Genomic DNA, 19,604 nt, shown 5'->3' with positions numbered 1-19,604 from the left:
AGACGCCCACCGGGTACGCGGTCCTCATCCCTCAGTATAATCTCCGCCTTTCACGCTTCCCCCCCTCAGGGTACCTCATTATCAAAACCTCTCATTTCACATCAGTAACTCCTCTATTTACTCCCACTATCTGCCATCCAAGCTAAGAACACCCAAGGGCTGCCATTTTTCAGCCCTGGTTTTGCCAATGGGAATTGGCTGTCTTTATATCTGATCATCACTGGAACACACTTACAGCGCCTTGCAGAAGAGCTTCTAGAAGTTTCAGACCTGCAAGAGCCAGCCTGCCAGATCTTACTTTTGACTTCCCGTCTTCAAGAATAGCAAAGGTATTTCGAACATCAAGGTAGCACAACCAAAGACCAGGAGTATAGACTACTATAAAGTATTTGCGCCTGTACCTGGAGCGGGGCTTACCTGGCCCTCCTGGGCAGGGTTCCTGATGGGCCCGTGGTAGGGGGCCACAGATTCCCACGTGACGACCACCACGCTAATGGGCCGGAAAGAGGCCTCCGGGAACCCTCTCCGGACATACTCTCTCGCCAGCTGAGCGACGGAGGGCGACAGGTCTTCTCGATAATAAACCTTCCCGATGCCATCTGTGGTGTCCAAGTCCGCCAGGAACGGGGCGACGGCGCCAAAGGTAGGTGGGAAGACCCCAGGGCTGGATTCCTCGGCCGGGGGTTCGCTCACGGCAATGACGCCATTTGTGGTGATCTACAGGAAATCAGGTGGTTACAGGGATGCAGAGGAGACTTCCTCCTCAGTGGGAAGAGGCATCCGCCCTCAGGATGCTGCCACGGGGGCCCAGGCGCTGTGAGACGCGGGCGCCTGAGACAGAGGGGAGCCCGCGGGTCACTCCTCACCTACGACTATGCTAAGTGCTGTGCTATCCCTGCTCCCAGAAAGCAAAAGGAAGGGCAACCCCGACGTGCCACGGACAATAACGCACCAAAAGGTAAATCTGCACCGGGTGTGGTGGCCCATGTCTATCATCCCAGTAATTGGGAGGCTGAAACTGGAAGATTGTAGGTTTGAGGCCAGCCTCAGCAATTTAGCAAGGCCTTCAGCCACTTAGTGAGACCTTGCTTCCAAATAAAAATATAAAATAGAGCTGGAGGTGTAGCTTAGAAATAGAGTGCCCCTGGGTTCAATCCCCAGTGACACACATGCACGCACACACACACGCACACACACACACACACACACACACAGAACAAATCTGCATGGAGCACTACAGTATTGCTAATTCTTGTGTCTAGTTTCATGGGTTAGGATGCCAAGGTGGACTGACTAGTGACCACGTTCTGGGCATCTTACTAGCATCTAATCTTCCCAACAACCCCAAAGACCAAGCACTGCTAATATCCAAATTTCCCTGGTGAGGAAATTTAGGTAAACCAGTTAACTTGTCCCAAGTCACAGGTTCTGCGTGGCTCTTCTGAGCTCTCACACAGGGAGCCTGACTCCCTAACCACTGTACCATACAGCCCGCTTGACACCGCAGCCCTCTGCAGGGCGTGCCACTGTGTGACTCAACTACACGTCAAGCTCCTTGGAAAACTGGGGGAGGAGGGGTCAGTGGTGAACGGTCCCATAGTGGCCAGGGCACCAGGGCCTGCAACAGAACCTAGCTTTTGAGGTTGGGCGCCCATATTTCCTTCCTTCCTTTCCTTCCAATTGAACCCAGGATCATTCCAAACTACACTCCCCAGCCCTTTTTTATTTTGAAATAGGGTCTTAGTAGCTGAAGGTCTTGCCACATTGCTGAGGCTGTCCTTGAACCTGAGATCCTCCTGTCTCAGCCTCTCAAGTACTGGGATTATAGATGTGGGCCACAGTGATCGGCTGGACGTCCCCTTATTTCTTGTTGACACAAAATCCCACTCCACCTGCGTCTTTTCTTAAGAATCTACACATTAAGAAAAAAATCTTAGCCAGGCGTGGTGGCGCACGCTTGTAATCCCTGCGCTTGGGAGGCTGAGACAGGAGGATCGCACAGGTTCGAAGCCAGCCTCAGCTACTGAGTGAGGCTCTCAGCAAGTGAGACCTGTTTCCAAATAAAATATAAAATATAAAATAGGTCCGGAAGTATAGCCCAGAGGTAGAAAAGCCCCTGGGTTCCACCCCCAGTACCACCAATAAAAAAAAAAACCTTGACTCTGAAATGGCAGCCCTTGCTTGTTCTCCGTGGATTACAGGCCTTGGCAGCCTCACATCTTGCTTTCAGAGAGGGGGCGGGTGCAAAACCAGAGAAGAACCTAAAGTCAAATTCTTGCAACTGCCAAGAACCTGGGAACAAAGTCTGAGATGGTGGAGCCAATTTGGGGCCAGGTGGGGAAAGAAACCAGAGCTTTGGGCGCTAACTATGGACCCAACAAACCCTGCCCTTTTTTACAAAGAACCTGCCTATCACGTGATGTATCTCCATCACCATCAGGCATTGACAAGACTTTAGAACACACTGCGAGACTGCTGACACAGGAGTCAGGAAGGCCTCCCGCAGCCAATGTCTCCTGGACCCAAATACCCCCCCCCTCCCTCCCCGCACAAACTTCCCAGCTGGGCCAGGAGCGTGGGAAACGGCTCCGGGAGCTGGCTGCGGCCGCTGCTGGAGGAAGAGAACAGCCAGGAGCCACACGGGACAGCCGCTCTTCTGGGGCTGTTCTCCAGTGAAATTACAGTCTGCCCAACAATTGCAAAAACGCTCCTGGTGTCTTTTGTTATTTGGAATCTGTAGACAGGAACGTTACTATGAAAACAGAAAACAAGGAATCCCTAAGGCTGTATATATATATTTTTTCTTTTTGTGCGGTACTAGGGATTGAAGCCAGAGTCATTGTACCTCCAAGCTTCACCTCCAGCCCTTTTTATTGTTTGTTTGTTTGTTTCTGGATGCTGAGAATTGAACCCAGGAATATTTTGCCTCTGAGCTATACCTCCAGCCCTAATTTATTTATTTATTTGTTTGTTTTTTTTTTTTAATTTGGAAGCAGGGTCTCACTAAATTGCTTAGAGCCTCACTAAATTGCTGAGGCTGTCCTTGAACCTGTGATCCTCCTGCTTCAGCCTCTTAGTGAGGCTCTCAGCAACTTAGTGAGACCCTGTTTCCAAATAAAGTATAAAACAGGTCTGGGAGTATAGCCCGGAGGTAGAAAAGCCCCTGGGTTCTACCCCCAGTACCACACACACACACACACACACACACACACAAACAGAAAAGAAAAGAAAAAAGAAACATAAGGAAAAAATCTCCTTTGCAGTGACCTTGGCAATGATAGGGGGGCTTAATGCGAAAACCACAAGAAACAGCCAAAATAAGGAAGCAGGGCCCTCACAGCCTTGAATTCCTTCCTTCTCAGGATTTCCCAGCGTCTCCCTCTGCCCCAGCCTCCCTTGCAGGGATGCTGGAGAGCTCCTTGCATGGGGCAGCTGCCTAATGAGCAGAAGGTTCTGGCAAAAGCAGATTTAGCAATTAAAGTTAATCACATGTTGCAGGGACTTAAGGTGCTTAGCAGCACCCTGGGTCCAGAAAGAAACAATTACTGCACAAAGGGGTGCCCAGCCCGTTGCGGGATTCTCTCCACCACGTCTGTGCTGGCTCCAGCCACTGCGGAGTGACGGGACCAGACTTTGGCTTTGGCGTTAATGTGGGTAAGTAGAGAGCTGGAGTCGATGTATGTGTGTTTGGGAGAGGTTTTAGGTTGCTTAGAGTTTCCCAGGCTCTCGGTGGTGTTGGCCTGCTGAATGGTACCTATGTCCACAGTCCCTTCCCCCGGAAACTCCCCTTTCACAACTTGCGTCTTAGCAAAGGGTCCTTTCTCCCTGTGGGGCCTTCCTGACCTCCCACGCAGCCTCACCCCTGCTCTCTCCGGTCAGACTCCTCTTAGCTTTGCAGTTAGCATCTTGGGTCCCAGGCGCCCAGGCTCCCCAAGGCGCCCAGGCTCCCCCAGGCACCTGCAAGTTCTCCACTAAGGATCACAGGGCAGAACCCTCTGGGGTGAGCACATTCCTGCGTTACGGAGAGGGCTAAACATAGCCACAATCACGTCCCTTTCTTGTCTGCAGCTCAAACTAACCAAATAAGCCCAGGTGAGATTCTTGGCGACTCAGCAGGAAGGAGCGAAAGCTTGTTTCTTGAAAAACGCCTACTTCCGCCATGTCGACCAATGTAAACGTGGCCCTGAAGCCTTGCTCACCATTTCCCGCTGGGAGAAGGTCCCGTTTGCAGAGCTCCAACTTGGGCTCTGTTAGTAGCAGTCTGTCAATGCCCCGTTGGCCTACCCACACACAACGCACAATGGAGCTTTTTACCAGTTGCCCTAGGGCAGAACATGTCAATTATATCACAAAACCCCAGGGTGAAAATGTCGCGCACCACATGCTTAGCAGCTGGAACCACTTAGCCCAATTGTTTAAACCCCACTGACAAGGACCGGCCAGCAGACCAAACCACTTAGAACAGAGGGCGGCTCCCAGGCGCGGGCGCTTCCGGTCATTCCATCTTTGAGACAGCTGGAGTCTCTGGAGTGAGTGGAAGTGCAGATACTCAGTAAACGGACACAAGGTTAGAGTTTTGAAGCCAAATGGCACCCGGGAGAAGAGAAACCTCCATCTCTTTTGGCTTAACTGAGCCCCACGGCAGTGCGCTGGGCAGAGAGAGCGTGCAGGGAGTTTGTGATGGGGAGAAGCCTTCTCCAAAACTTTCGTGGTTGGAGAATACTTGAGGCAGGCAGAAATAAGAAACAATAGGGGTGGTTTGGGAATGCAAATAACTGCCCTGAGAAGACAATGAAACTTGTGGAAAGCTGACTCCCTGGGTGGCAGAAAGAGGGAATATAAGGTACAATGATTTAGAATAAAGAATGGAAAAAGCGGGCGTGGTGGCCCGCGCTTGTAATCTCAGAACTTTGGGAGACTGAGACAGGAGGATCGTAGGAATGAGTCGTGCCTCAGTAACTTAGTGGGATACTCAATGAGTTAATAAGACCCTGTTTCAAAATTTAAAAATAGCCGGGCGTGGTGGCGCACGCTTGGGAGGCAGAGACAGGAGGATCGCGCAGGTCCAAAGCCAGCCGCGCGCTGGCTTAGGAGACCTTGTTTCCAAATAAAAATGTAAAAATAGGTCTGGGAGTGTACAGCCCGGAGGTAGAAGGACTTCCAGGAACCCCAGTACTACACACACACAAAAAATTTAAAAATAATAAAATAGGGCTAGGGGTATAGTTCAGAGGCAGAATTCCCAGTAGCACCAAAAAGAACCAAAAATCAATATACGTTTAGAGGGTATATACTGAGTTAGTGATCCTTTACCATGATATTTTGCAATTTTATTTTTATTTATTTTTGGGGTGTGGTACTGGGGATTGAACTCAGGGATTCTGAGCTAGGCTTCTGGCCCTTTTTACTTTGAAACAGGGTCTCCCTAAGTCGCTAAGGGCTTCACCAAGTTGCTGAGGTTGTCCTCAAACCTGTCATCCTCGTGTCTGAGCCTCCAAAGTACTAGGATTACAGGCAAGCACCACCATGCCCGGCTGCCATTTGCAGTCTTAAAAGTTTAATATAAAAGGCGCTTAACACTACCATTCCTCTTTTCATATATGTGAAACACACTAGGAAATACAAGGCCACATTTATTTCAAGGTTCACACAGCTACCAAGTGTTTTATTAAAACTAAGCTTTGAACGCATGTCTGCGGAATCTGTAAGGAGCGTTCTTTGGGTCTGACGTGGCTGCTTCCTTCAGAAAAAGGAAGGCAAGTCCTGGAGCTTGCACGAGGTGGCTTTGTGACTGTGCAGCTAGGCACAGCTGGAATGCTGGAAAGGCCTAAGAAAAGAAAGTTAAGTCCAGGAAATTGACACAAGCCGGTTGGAGAGTAACTTCAGCCCAGAGCCCAGAGGCAGGCCTGGGGCCTGGTCCATTCAACACACTCTGCGTCTACAGTGCATTTTCACTTATCTCATCTCTTGCTAGGAAAGTAGGTGTGAATAGCTTCTTCAGTCTGCCTTTGAGATAAAAATGAGTTTGACTTAAATCACTTGCCTAAGACCATCTACCAAAAGCAACAACAAAATTCTAAGTCCAGCCCGTGCAGTGGCGCATGCACCTGTAAACCCTGGAGACAGAGGCAGGAGGAGCGCAGGTTTTCAGGCCAGCCTGGGCAACTTAGCAAGACCCTGTCTCAAAATAGACAATCAAAAAGGCGACGGGGACATGGTTTTGCGGTAGAGTGCTCGCCTAGTGTGTGCAAGGCCCTGGATTCAATCTCTGGCACAGGGGGAAAAAAACCAAACACTCAAATTAGCCATGGTTTTCATTTACTCCACAGAGCCACAGAAACAGCTCTGGCTTGAATTAGAAATAGACACAAAAGGATTTCTAAATTAAGCCATGGGGCAACCTACGGGTCATAGAGTAAGCCATCACTTTTAACTGAATCCAGCTGATGAGAGTGTTCGGATCGGTACCCATGTCTTCTGAGGGCAATGTCTACCTGAGATGACCTTCCCACATTTCAAAGTGGTCCTTAAACACAGTGGTACTTGCCTGTAACTCTGGCACATGGGAGGCTGAGATAGGAGGATCCCAAGTACAAGACTAGCCTGAGCCATTTAGCAAGACTCTGTCTCAAAGAAAAAGAAAAAAATAATAATAATAATAAGGGCTAGAGGTGTAGCTCAGCAGTAGAGCACCTCTGGGTCTAATCTCCAGTACGTGTGTATATGTGTGTGTGTGTGTGTGTGTGTGTGTGTGTGTGTGTGTGTGTGTGTGTTTATGTGTGTGTATTGAACCCAGGCGCATTCAATCTTCAAGTTACACCCCCAACTCTATTTTTTGTTAAATTTTTACTTTGAAACAGGGTCTTGCTACACTGATGAGCGTCTACTCCTTGCATTGAGGCTGTCCTTAAACCTGCGATCCTCTTGTCTCAGCCTCCCAAGTCCTGGGATTACAAGCGTGCGCCACCATGCTTGGCAACACACAAACATTTAACTATTACGCCGTAGGAGGGAGCTCAGGGGGAAGGAAAGCTTGCCCAAGCCCCCATCTCTGGAGAGAGGTGGGCTTCTCCTCAGCAACTTGGAAACCAGGACTTTCCTGGGAGCCTAGCATTGCACTAACATTGGAAGTTGTCTGGAAAGAGTTAAGCATTAATGCTTTTCTGTTTCTGTTCTTCCAGAAGAAATCACGTTGTAGTATAACCCAAAAGCCATACATGATGGAAAAAGATCCTCTTTACAGACTGTGCCAGCTAATAAACGCAGAAAGAAAGGAACAGACATACAAATACCAAAAGAAAAGAAACTCTCATTTTGCAACTCTTAATAACCGATCGAGGCAGAGAGCATCAGTAGGAACTGGAACCATGAGGTAAATGTTGGGGTGCAAGAAGAGCTGAGAAGGTCGAGGTACCGCCCGCAGCTTGGTGTTGGGAACAAGGTGTTGCTCAGCATCCGGCTGCCTCTCCAGAGCCCCTCATTCATCTTTTTTTTTTTTTTTTTTTTTTTCGGTCCTGGCTAGAGAAGCAATCAGCAATCACCAGACATCAGCTGCCTCCTGATGCTACACAACCAGAAATACATAGCTTTGTTTATGAAGTACTTGTGTTTAAAAAAAAAATGTATAACCCAGCCAGGCTTGGGTGGCACACATCTGTAATCTCAGTATTTGGGAGACAGGAACAGGAAGATTGCAGGTTCCAGGCCAGTTAGAGACGTAGTAACTCAGCAACTTAGGGAGACCCTTGTTTGAAAATAAAAAGGAGCAATATAGAAGCAAAATGCCCCTGGGTTCAATCTCCTACGAACCCCTCACATTTTTTTAATGTACAACCTACTCAACAATAAAACGGCAAACAACCCAATTGAAAACCAGAGGATTTCAGCAAAGCGTGGTGGTGCACATCTGTAATCCCAGTACTGAGGAGGCTGAGACGGGAGGATCGCAGGTTCAAGGGCAGCCTCAGCAAGTAGGGAGATCTGCATCGACTAGCAAGATGCTGTTTCAAAATAAAAATAGGTCTGGGGATGGAGCTCAGAGGTAGAATGCTTCTTGGTTCAATTTCCAGTACCACAAAAGAAGGAGGAGGGGAGGTAAGAGGAGGAGGAGAAGGGAGAAGAAAAAGAAGAAGGAGGAGGAGGAGGAGGAGGAGGAGGAGGAGGAGGAGGAGGAGGAGGAGGAGGAGGAAGAAAAGAAAAAAAGAAAGAAAAGGATTTGAATAGACATTTCTCCAAAGACAATATACAAATTGCACATGAAAAGATGTTCAACATCATTGGCCATTAGGAAACTACAAATCAAATTAAAACCATGAGATACAATTTCACACTTGCTAGGATGGCTGTGAATCAAAACTAACACACGATGTAGCTGAGGGTGTGGAGACGCTTGTATCCCAGTACTTGGGAGGCTAAGACAGGAGGCTCATGGGCTCACAGCCAGCCTCAGCAACTTAGTGAGGCCCTTGGCAACTTGGTGAGACCCTGCTTCAAAACAGAAAACAAAATAGGGCTGGAGGTGTGGCCCAGAGATATTGCTCCAGGGTTTAATCCTCAGTCCCCCAGGCCCCCTGCACACACATAACTTGTACACGAATGTTCTAGGTAGCATTATTTTAAAAAGTCAAAAAGTAGAAGCAAACTAATTGTCCATTACATTAGAAACGGACAAAGAAAATATGAAATCCATAAGTAGATTATTATTTGGTCATAGAAGAATGGAGATTGAGGCAGGAGGACCACAGGTTCAAGGCCTGCCTGGACACTTAGATCCTGTCTCAAAGTAAAAAATAATAGTGGCGGGGGATGTGGCTCAGTGGTAGAGCACCCCTAGGTTTAATCCCCAGCACTGCAATAAAATAAGACAAGAAAGGGCCTGGTGGTGCACACTTGTAATCCCAGCATTTGGGAGGCAGAGAATGGAGGATCATGGTTCATGGTTCGCGGGCAGTCTCAGCTATTTAGTGAGGCCCTTCAAATTCATTGAGACCCTGTTTCAAAAAATAAAAAGACTAAAAAAAGGGGGGGGGGCTGGGGGTGTAATTCAGAGGTACAATGCCCCTGGGTTCCATTCCCAGTACTGCAACAAAAAAAAAAGGAAAGAAAGAAAAAAAGGAGTTCTGGTATATGCTATGCCATGCATAAATCTTGAAAATAATATGCTAAGTGGAAGAAGCCAACCACTAAAGATTACACAGTCCATTCATACAAAATGTCCAGAACAGGCAAATCCGTAGAGACCGGAGGACTAGAGGCTGCCACGAGCTGGGGAGGGGGAATGGAAAACGCCCGCTAGATAAGGGATTTGCTTTCGGGCTAATAAAAATATTTCAGAATTAGATAGTGGTGATTATTGCACAATTCTCTGAAAACAGTAAAATCACCAATTCGTACACTAAAATGTGAGTTTTACTGTAGGAGACATGTCTCGATAAGGCTGTTATTAAAAAAATATATACCTCGGCCGAGCGTGGTGGCGCACACTTGTAATCCCAGCATTTGGGAGCCTGAGACAGGAGGACTGCGGTTCGTGGACAGCCTCCGCTACTACTTAGTGAGGCCCTCTGCAACCCAGTGAGACCCTGTTTCAAAATAAAGACTAAAAAACAGGGCTGGGAGTGTAGCTCAGAGGTAGAATACCCTGGGTTCCATCCCCAGTACTACAAAAATAAAATAATTAATTTTAAAAAACTCAAGGAGTGAAAATGAGGGGAAGAAAGATGTAAACATATGTATGTCTGAATGCTCGGCTCTAGAGGGAGGATTGTTTTTTAATTTTTTATTGGTACATTATATTCATACATCATATTGGGGTAAAAAACTTGTGTGTACAGACATGTACACATCACTGATTTAGCCCCTACCCGATCCCGCCCCATTCCCTCCCCATCCCTCCTTCTCTTGCTTGGCTTAGTGGTTGACTTCGATATGTTTAAGTACATTGTGTGTTTTAGAGATTTTCCTTCTTCCCCCTTCCTTTCTCCTCCTTTAGGTTGTCTTGTTTGCTCCCCTATAGGATTTCCTTTTTCATCTAGAGTTCCTCCTATGACCCGTTTCTCCCTAGCTCTCACATATTAGGGAAAGCATCTGCTTTCTTATTTTTTTGTGACTGATTAATCTCACTTAGCATAATGTCCTCCAGTTCCATCCATTTCCCTGAAAAGGATGTAATTGAGTTTTTTTTAATGGCTGAATAAAATTCCATGGTGTACATATCCCACGGTTTCGTAATCCATTCATCTGTTGATGGACATCTTGGCTGGTTCCATAGTTTGGCTATGGTGAATTGTGCAGCTATGAACATAGATACACATGCATTAGTTTGGTAGTTTGGTTTCCTATCTTTTGGGTAGATACCCAGCAGTGGTATTGCTGGATCGAATGGTAGGTTTGTTCTAGAGGGAGGATTTTTAAAGCCATGAACAATGATTCATCTCTGGTGCAGGAATTATGGGGGGACGAGATGGCAAGCACATTGCATTTCTCACTATTTTTACAAGGACTTTTAAAACCCATTCCCAAAACTGATTTTCAAATAAGATTATGCCTTTTAAAATAAAATTATTCGGCCGGGCGCGGTGGTGCATGCTTGTAATCCCCGCGCTTGGGAGGCGGAGACAGGAGGATCAGGCTGGTTCGGAGTCAGCCTCGCTGGCTTAAGAGACTCTGTTTCCACATAAAAACATTAAAAAATAGGTCTGGGTGTGTAGCCCATGGGAGTGTATCCCGGAGGTAGAAGGGCTTCCAGGAACTCCGGTACCACCAAAAAAATAAAAAATAAAATAAATAAAATAAAATAAAATTATTCCGTTTAACCTGAATATTTTTGAGGTGTGATTCAGTTATCTGATTATGAGTTAATGCAGGGGTGGACTAATGCCCTAAACTACAGGACAAAGAAACAGTCGAATACAACAGGTGGGACGTTCTCCAGGACCAGAGGCAGCGATTCTTAAATAAGTATAAATATACCAAATATGAAACACAGTCCTTTTCCAAATCGCTAGCTGAATGAGGTTTTAGATATAAGGCAGCTTTGGGAATAGTAGAAAACATTGTACAGTCTGAGCATCCTTTGGTAATAGGGAATCACTACCAATTGTGTGTGATAACAGGACAGTGGTTACACAGAGAAATGTTCTTATTTTTTAGGGACGTGAAGCTGAGCACTAAGGCCAGAGCTCTGGGTCCCTCGGCATTCCCAGCGCCGCACTGCATCTGGCCTGACCCTTTTCTTTCTTCCTTGAGCATTGTGTAATAACTCAGACACGCCAAGTAAGCAAACTAATTAGCACCAAGCATAGCCCAAGGATATCATAATCTTGGACCAAAATAACCAGCTTCTCTTGAGGGTTGCAGAAGTCCAAAACATCTGTGATTGGGCAATGGAGATCTGATGTGCACCTCCTGGTCACAAACTCCCACCTGCGAGAAGATGTCCACTAGTCTGCAACCACCCATCTCCCGTATAAACCAGTCCTCCATCAGCTTCCTCACGGGGTCTGGCAGGATGCTGAACCGCACGCTGAGATCTCCTAGTCCACCACTTCGCAAAGGTCTTTCTCTACCACAACCTTCTTCTAGACAGACTGGATTCTGCCCTGCTACCAGCCGACCGAGCCCTGGCACGGTAACAAAGGGATATAAAATATTTGATGAAAAAAACAGTTTTGATTATAGTTTACTTTGGATACTTCAGTAAAGGGAAATTAATAAAACAAATATGGAAAATCTCCAGGCCTCCCTCCACATTGGAAATTAACATGGAAAATGTTAACAACTGTTAACACAGTAATGGAGAGTGGGTTTGTGGGCGTCCTGATACTACTTTTCTCCCCTCTTTGTGTGTCTTTGAAAACATTTACAAAAAAAAAAAAGAAAATTAGCACGGCGTGGCAGCATACACCTGTAATCCCAATACTTGGGAGGTTGGGACAGGAGAATACCAGGTTTAGTGAAACTCTCGTCAACCTGCCAAGAACCTGTTTCAGAAATAAAAAATAATAGGGCTGCAGGTGCCGCTCAGAGGTAGAATGCTCCAGGGTTCAATCCCAAGTGTTACACACACACAAACAATTTTTTTTTTTTTTTGCCTAAGGGCAAAACAGTTAAGAAATCTGCTAACTGATTAGGGCTGGGGACAAAGGTCCCCCCCCCCAAGTATTGGGGCAGTGGGCAGTGTCTTGAAATAGCACCAAAAAGGCAGAAGTCCTGTCCAATGTCATATTTCACTGTGGCCCCAACACACAGGCCTAGAGGTCTGCACAGGTAAGGAAGGAAAGGAGGGAGGGAGGAAGGAAGGGAGAGAGGGAGGGAGAGGGAAGGGAAGGGAGTACTCAGCGCAGGATGGCACAAAGAGCACTGAACCAGGAGTCAGAGCTGAGTTCACGTTCCAATTGGGACCGGCCATGTGAAGGTTGCCAAGCCCCTCCATCTCCTAATCTAGAGCCGTCACGGCTCCTGCCTGGGCAAGCGAGATGCCATAGCATCAAGGCTTCCTGCTTCCTCTGTCCACATCTCCGTCACCACCTCTCACCTAGAGACTGAGACTGGAGGGTTGCAGGTTCAAGGCCAGTCTCAGTGATTTAGAGAGACTCCCGGCCACCTAGCAACACCCTGGTTCAAAAATAAAAAGATCAAAAGGCCCAGGGAGCCCAGAGGTAGAATGCCCCCAAGTTCGCAGCACCACGAAATAAACAAAAATATAAATAAAATAAAAAATAAAGATGGCTGGGAGTACAATTTAGAGGTAGAATGTCCCCGAGTTCAATCCCCAATACCAATCAATAAATAAAATAATGAAGAGGCCGAGGGTGTAGCTCAGAAGTAGAATGCCCCTGGGTTCAATGACCAGAACCAAAACAAAGAAATAAGGCTCTTATCATCTGACTGCATCTCACACAACACAAAAATAATACCAGCCGGACGTGGTGGTCACACTTGGAACCCCAGCACGTGGGAGGCCGAGACAGAGGATCTCAGGTTCAAGGCCAGCCTCAGCAACTTAGTGAGATCCTGTTTAAAACTAAATAAAATAGGGTTGGGGGTGTAGCTCAGAGGTAGAGTGCCTCTGGGCTCAATCTCCAGTACCACACAATCGTAATCACGATGTGTGTAATTTATGTCACTGTCAACATGATTTACATTATGAGACTATATTGCACCAATAAAAGCATAAAAAATAAAATGATCATCTAAAATTAATAATAATATCAACTAGTGTCCTGGAAAAGTGCGTTTACTAAGCTATGGATCATTCAATCAAAAAATATTAATGATCTAAGATGAAACTGGCCTTGAAAATAACCTTGTCAAACCTCTTCATTTGGTAAACAAAACACTAAATTTACAACGGGCGGAGAGACCAGATGACCGTGACTTCAGCTGTAAGTTGGCCGACATGATAACAAGTTACATTTTAGCCCCTTGGAAATGAAAACTGGATTTGGGATTCTGTGATTCGATGAGGGTCACTTCTAGACAGCTGAGCAACTGTAGGCAAGTTATAAGCAGATGCCTTTTCCTCTGAGTGAGCCCAGCCCCTGGTGAGCAGGGTGCGTAGATTGGGCTTCAGCACCCCTTTCCCTCTGGGCCGGCATCCCTGGACTTGCCGGCCTGCAGAGTCACAGGTGGGGGCCCTGGGCTTGGCCAGTAAATCCACAAACCTCCTGTGTGCCAGTAAGTGTGGCTGTGCTACGGAGGAACAGCTAGCGGCGCGTGTACGTGTGTGTACGTGTGTGAGGGAGCCAGGTGGAAGGAGAGACAGAGAGATGAGTCAGGAGAGAGGTATACAATCATCTTACTCCCGAGGATAACCTCTTATTATTTTCCCAGGACATGAAGGATGTATTTATCTCCACAAACAAACTGAATGTATTAAGTAATAACAATGAAGGCCGGGCGTGGTGGCGCACGCCTGTAATCCCCGCGCTTGGGAGGCGGGGACAGGAGGATCGGGCAGGTTCGAAGCCAGCCTTGCTTGCTTGAGAGACCCTGTTTCCAAATAAAAAGTATAAAATAGGTCTGGGAGTATAGCCCGGAGGTAGATGGGTTTCCAGGAACCCCAGTACCACCAAAAATAAATAAATAAATAAATAAATAAATAAATACAATGAATTCGTGTCTCCATTTGCATAAGTCAAAGACAAATGATGTACTAAAACCATGTTCTTCTGTTGATCTGTACACTCAAAGAGGGCTTGAGATCAGTATGAGATAGTAAACTGAGATGATAAAACTCTAATCAAAGGAAGAAATGAGCAGGGCGTGGTGGTCCCCACCTGTAACCCCAGTACTCGGGAGGCTGAGACTGGAGGATGGCAGGTTTGAGGGCAGCCTCAGCGAGTAGCGAGACTCTTAGCAAACAAGCAAGACCTTGTTTCAAAACAAAAAAGGAAAAAATTTTAAATGGCTGAGGGTGCCAGGCGTGGTGGTGCACGCTTGTAATCCCAGCATTTGGTAGGCTAAGACGGGAGGATCTGGGTTCGTGGACAGCCTCAACCACTTAGTGAGACCCTTTGCAACTCAGTGAGACCCTGTTTCAAAATAAAGAACAAAAAATAGGGCTGGGGGTGTTGCTCAGAGGTAGAATGCCCCGGGTTCCATCCCCAGTACTGAAAAAAAAAAAAAAAAAAAGGCTGAAGGAGTAGCTTGAAGACAGGATGCTCCTAGTTCAATCCCCAGTACCACACATACACACACCAAAAAAATGCTTTTATGTTTGTTTTTTATTAAAAAAAAAAACACCTTATTTTGAAAAATTCTCAATTGGGGAATTCCAGGTTCATTGGCCAAGGAAGTGGACTTCCTTTCCAGGGGGTGGGGGTGGGGGCAAAGAAGAGCTGGTTTTATTGTCACCACGGTGCTGATTTATCATGCAAAACTAGAAGCTCATTCCATAGGGTGGGTCAGACCTTGTCACACAGGACGCCAGCCCTGGCCCTCAGGAGGAAGTCCACCCAAGATGGCACCTGCCCTCCAGCGGGAGGCTTCCCAGAGATGCCCTCGTCCCTCCTCTGAACTTCTACACACTGAGGCTGAGGTGTGCAGTTCCCGTCACAGTAGCAGGTCTTCAGTGTTTGTTCTCAGGACCCTTGACTTCCTTTGGAAGATTCCCCAAGGCTCGTGTTTATATAGATTATTGCAATTAACACTGGAGAAATCAGAGCTAACATCTAGACGTTCACATATAAATCAGGAACTGGTGACAGGTTAAATAACATGATTCCTACTAAAAATAATTACATTTCCAAACCACCGGTTTACATTTCTGCACATCAGATCTGAGGTCTGCCCCCAGGGAAGCCCGCCGGACCCTCACACTGGCTTCCGTGACCATGCAAATACCCTGTGGCCTCTGGGGAGCTCCGCGGCGTGACGGCAGGAGGATATAAAAAGCAAATGTCATCTTAGTATAACTAGGAAAAAGGAGATTCAACCTTGTGAGTTCTTTGCAAAACTCTCCAGGGCACCCAGGGGTCCCAGGACCACACTTTGAGAACTGCTTCCTCAGAGCATCATTGACGCAGGTATCATTTGCCAGGGCTGAAGACACACTCCGCGATTGTCTGCCCACCCCCTCTCCCCTGTGAAGCAGGGTCCCCAGGCTCCCACCGTTTTTCCCTGGTCCAGCTGCTTGCTAGACATCTGCTGGGTACAGGCATCCCCACTCCTGGTCCACAGTCAAACCTGGACTAATGCCTTTTCGTGGGTTGCCCTCCACCCTCTGCCTTCTTCATGCCCCCTACGTGACCTCACGGAAATTCTATTGTAGGTCACCTCCTCAGACCCTCTTTTCTTCTCTTTTCCCTCGTGATGGGACTCATCTCCATGCGCTGGGATAAACCAGAACCTTAAGGCACTGGTCCTGATTTCAAGCTCTCCCTTGTCTGTCTGTCCCCACCATCCTGCAGGCCGCTGCCAGCTTGCCTCGCTAAGGATGGGTGTGCCTGGTGACCAGCTCTGGATTGTTGAAACCCACCAATCACCCACCTCTGGCCCTTTCCTTCCCCTCCACGTAGCATGGAACCCTTTGGCACTTGCTCCTCCCCTCTCCTGTTACCCTACCTGTTACCGTGGATGGGGAAACCTGCCTCTCCGCTCACTCTGGGCTTAGCCCCGTGCCCTGCTTTATACTAGCAGACATGACCCAAACCTTCAGTCTTGCAATACACTCTCCCTCCCGTGCCTCGGACATCCCCACGAGAAGGAAAAGCCCAAGCTGGCCCTTGGATGCAGCACCGTCAGAGTTCTTAGCGGTGCTGGCAGAGTCCAACACAGTAGTCCAGCCAGTAGCCACAGGAGGGTGCTGGGCACTTGGAATGTGGCTAGTCTAATTGAAAGGCTGAAACGTTCATATCGCTTAGTGGCCCTGTGTTCAGAGAGCTCCCTAGGGCTGGTGGCTACCGTATTAGGAAGATCGGCCATGGGGGATGAAAGGCGTGGAGCAGAACCGGATCACCCAATGGCCCAGCCAGCCAAGGCCAGCCTGGAGCAGCCACCACCAGCCGGTCCCAGCTGCTCTGCTATTAGATGAGAAAATTGCATTTGAGTGTGTGGTGGAGCTGCTGGGGATTGAACCCAGAAGCATTCTACCTCTGAGCTACACCCTCAGCCCTACTTTATTTATTTATTTATTTATTTATTTATTTATTTATTTATTTATTTATTTTGGTGGTATTGGACGTGGGACCCAGAGGCTTTCTACCCCCGGGCTATACTCCCAGACCTATTTTATAACTTTATTTGGAAACAGGGTCTCGCTAAGTTGCAGAGAGCCTCACTCAGTAGCTGAGGCTGGCTTCAAACCTGTGCGATCCTCCAGTCTCAGCCTCCCAAGTGCTATTTCTTGTTTTAAAACAAGAACCCCACCGGGCGTGGTGGCGCACGCTTGTAATCCCTGCGCTTGGGAGGCAGAGACAGGAGGATCGCGCAGGTTCGAAGCCAGCCGCGCGCGCTGGCTTAGGAGACCCTGTTTCCAAAATGAAAATGTAAAAATAGGTCTGGGAGTGTAGCCCGGAGGTAGAAGGGCTTCCAGGAACCCCAGTACCAGCAAAAAACAAACAAACAAACAAATAAATAAATAAATATAAAACAAGAACCCCTGTAAATTGTTGAAGTTGACCTGGAACCTACGATTGTCCTGTGTCTCAGCCTCTCAACTAACTACTGGGATTACAGGAATGTGCTACCATGCTGGGCTATACCTTTCAATTTAATGTGGTTAAAAGCAAGCACCATAGTACTCCACAAAAAGTGTTTTTTAAAATATATTTGAGCCAGGCGTGGTGGTGCACGCTTGTAATCCCCGCACTTGGGAGGCAGAGACAGGAGGATCGCGCAGGTTTGAAGCCAGCTGCGCATGCTGGCTTAGGAGACCCTGTTTCCAAATAAAAAAATTTTAAAAAGTAAAAATAGGTCTGGGAGTGTAGCCTGGAGGTAGAAGGGCTTCCAGGAACCCCAGTACCACCAATATATTATATATTATATATTCTCATTTCAACACTTGCAGTTTCTTTTGGTGATCCTGTGGACTTTATTTTATGCATTTTAAAACATTTCAGCAAACCGGATGTGTTGACGCCGTGCCTGTTATCCCAGTACTTGGGAGGCTGAGATAGGAGGACTGCAGGCTCAACACCAGCCTCTGGCAACTTAGCTAAGACCCTCAGCAACTTAGTGAGACCCTGTTTCAAAATAAATTAAATAAAATAGGGCTGGGGGTGTAGGGCTGGGGGTGTAGCTCCGAGGTAGAGATGGCCCTGGGTTCAATGCCCAGTACTACCAAAAAATACAAATAAAATCATTACAGCAAGGGCGAGGGCCCTTAGCGGGTCAGGACAGAGGACCCTTCTCTGAGGACACAGACAAGGTTCAGGACCAGATGGCCCCGGCGGGACAGCGCGCTGCCATTCCGGCTGAACAGGCCGCAGCCGGCGTCCGGAATGCGCACAGCTCTATATGAAACCCACATGGTGCGGGGGCTGGGAGGACCGGCGGGAGGAGGCCAGGCCAAGTGGACAGCGCCCCCAGGGCCCGCGGGGCGCGGAGGGAGGGCCGGGGAGGGAAAGGTCGCCGGCCGCTCCCTTTGGGGCCCCGGGGCCGTGCTAAGGACATCGGATCGCCGGGCGCCCTGGGTCCCAGCGCTGGACTCTGGACTCTGGACCAGGCCCAGCCCGAGCAGAACCGCTGCCAAGACAAACCCGGGTGCGCACGCACGGAGACCGGGGGCTGACCGCGAGCCGCCGGCACCCTCGGGGGCGCCCCAGCTCCGGCCCTCCCCCTGCGGTTCTGTCCCCAAAGCACGGGACAAAGAGAGATGGAGCGACCTCTGGCCGCCCGGGGTTCGCGTCCCGGGTCCGGACAGGGCCATCATGGAGCGGGGCAGACCTGGCCATCCAAACCCTCCTGCTCCTCGGTGGCCAGCGACGGGCGGTGGAGACCCGGGGCGGCCGGGACACGCCGAGCGCGCAGACCCCGCGCCCCCGCGGCCCGGGGTTCGAGTCCCGCCCGCGACGCCCAGTCGGTCCAGCTCGGCGGGCGCCCCGGGCCTTTGGGGGACCCCGACCCGACCCTGCCCGCGCCCACCTCCCCGCCCCAAGACTCACGTAGAGCGAGGTGATGCCCGACCGGTCGTAGAAGTGCAGCGCCTCGTTCAGCTCCAGGGCGGGGGACACGAGGTCGTCGCCGGCCTCCAGCTCCAGGTCGCCCTGCTCGGGGCCGAAGGGGAAGAGCCCATGGCGGCTCAGGCAGCCCCCCAGCCCCGCCAGCAGCAGCTGCAGCAGCAGCGCCCGCGTCCAGGTCCACGCCGCCGACATGGTCCCGAGCTGCGGTCCTGCAAACCCGGAGGCTCGGCCACCCGAGGCTGGAGAAGGAGCAGGAGGAGGTGGCGATGTAACCGGACCCCCTCGGCCGGCCCTCCGCGCCCCCGCCTCCCGGCGCTCCCACCCCGGGGAAGAGGGGAGGGCTGGATGGGGAGGGCCGCCCGGTCCACCCAATGGCCGCGAGGGGGAGGGCGATGGGCCCCGGCGGCCGGTGCTGATACTGGAGGTTCCGAAGCACCACTCCAGGGTCCTCCCGAAACGCCGTCCAGCAGGACCCAGCAAAGCGCACACTGCCCAAGTAGTGGACAGCAGGGCCTTAGGAACGCTCTGGACTCCGGACCGTGCCGCTCGGTGGAGTCCGGAGGTGGGAATGGGAAGGCTGGGTAGGAGCTGGAAATTAGCAAAGAAAAATGAAAAAGGACTGGGTCGGCAGCGTCTGTTTTTCTAACTTTTTTTTTTTTTTTTTTTTTTTTTTTTTTTTTTTTTTTAGTGCATGATCCTGGGCTCCCTAATGTGGAGTTTCCGCCAGAAATAGGGTCCCAGCTCTCCAAGACAACATCTCCAGAATGTAACACGCTTCAGAGTGAGGCTGGCTGCCTCCTGAGTGATAAAAGCCTTAAGGGCTGGAATACTTGGCCGGGGAAAGGAGATGGAGGGCGTCGCTGGGACCATCCCCTGGCAGAGAATTTGGGAGGGGCTGTTCCAAGTCTTGAATAACAAATCTAGGAATTTGAACTCGCCTTGAGACTCTGAAAACTACTGAAAGTTCTGGACCGGGCCAAG

At 49.1% G+C, this 19,604-nt stretch overlaps 1 protein-coding gene across 1 annotated transcript in view; it reads right to left on the bottom strand.

Annotated features, from left to right (window-relative positions):
* Nucleotides 1-18,836, bottom strand: part of NID1 (nidogen 1) — a gene marked incomplete at its 3' end in the record, with an annotated part of 71,327 nt that extends 52,491 nt beyond the window's left edge. The window contains exons 1-2 of the mRNA XM_080717149.1: nucleotides 18,606-18,836; nucleotides 418-717 (exon numbers count right to left, since the gene is read on the bottom strand). Coding sequence (XP_080573275.1) covers nucleotides 418-717; nucleotides 18,606-18,815 — 510 coding nt within the window. The 5' untranslated portion in view covers nucleotides 18,816-18,836. The remainder of the gene's footprint in view (nucleotides 1-417; nucleotides 718-18,605) is intronic.
* Nucleotides 18,837-19,604: the final 768 nt, after the last annotated feature.

This window comes from Muscardinus avellanarius, assembly GCF_963383645.1.
Source record: "Muscardinus avellanarius genome assembly, chromosome: 20".
NCBI lineage: Eukaryota > Metazoa > Chordata > Mammalia > Rodentia > Gliridae > Muscardinus > Muscardinus avellanarius.
Note: the sequence above shows the minus strand (reverse complement) of the source record. Positions and strands in the feature narration are given on the sequence as shown.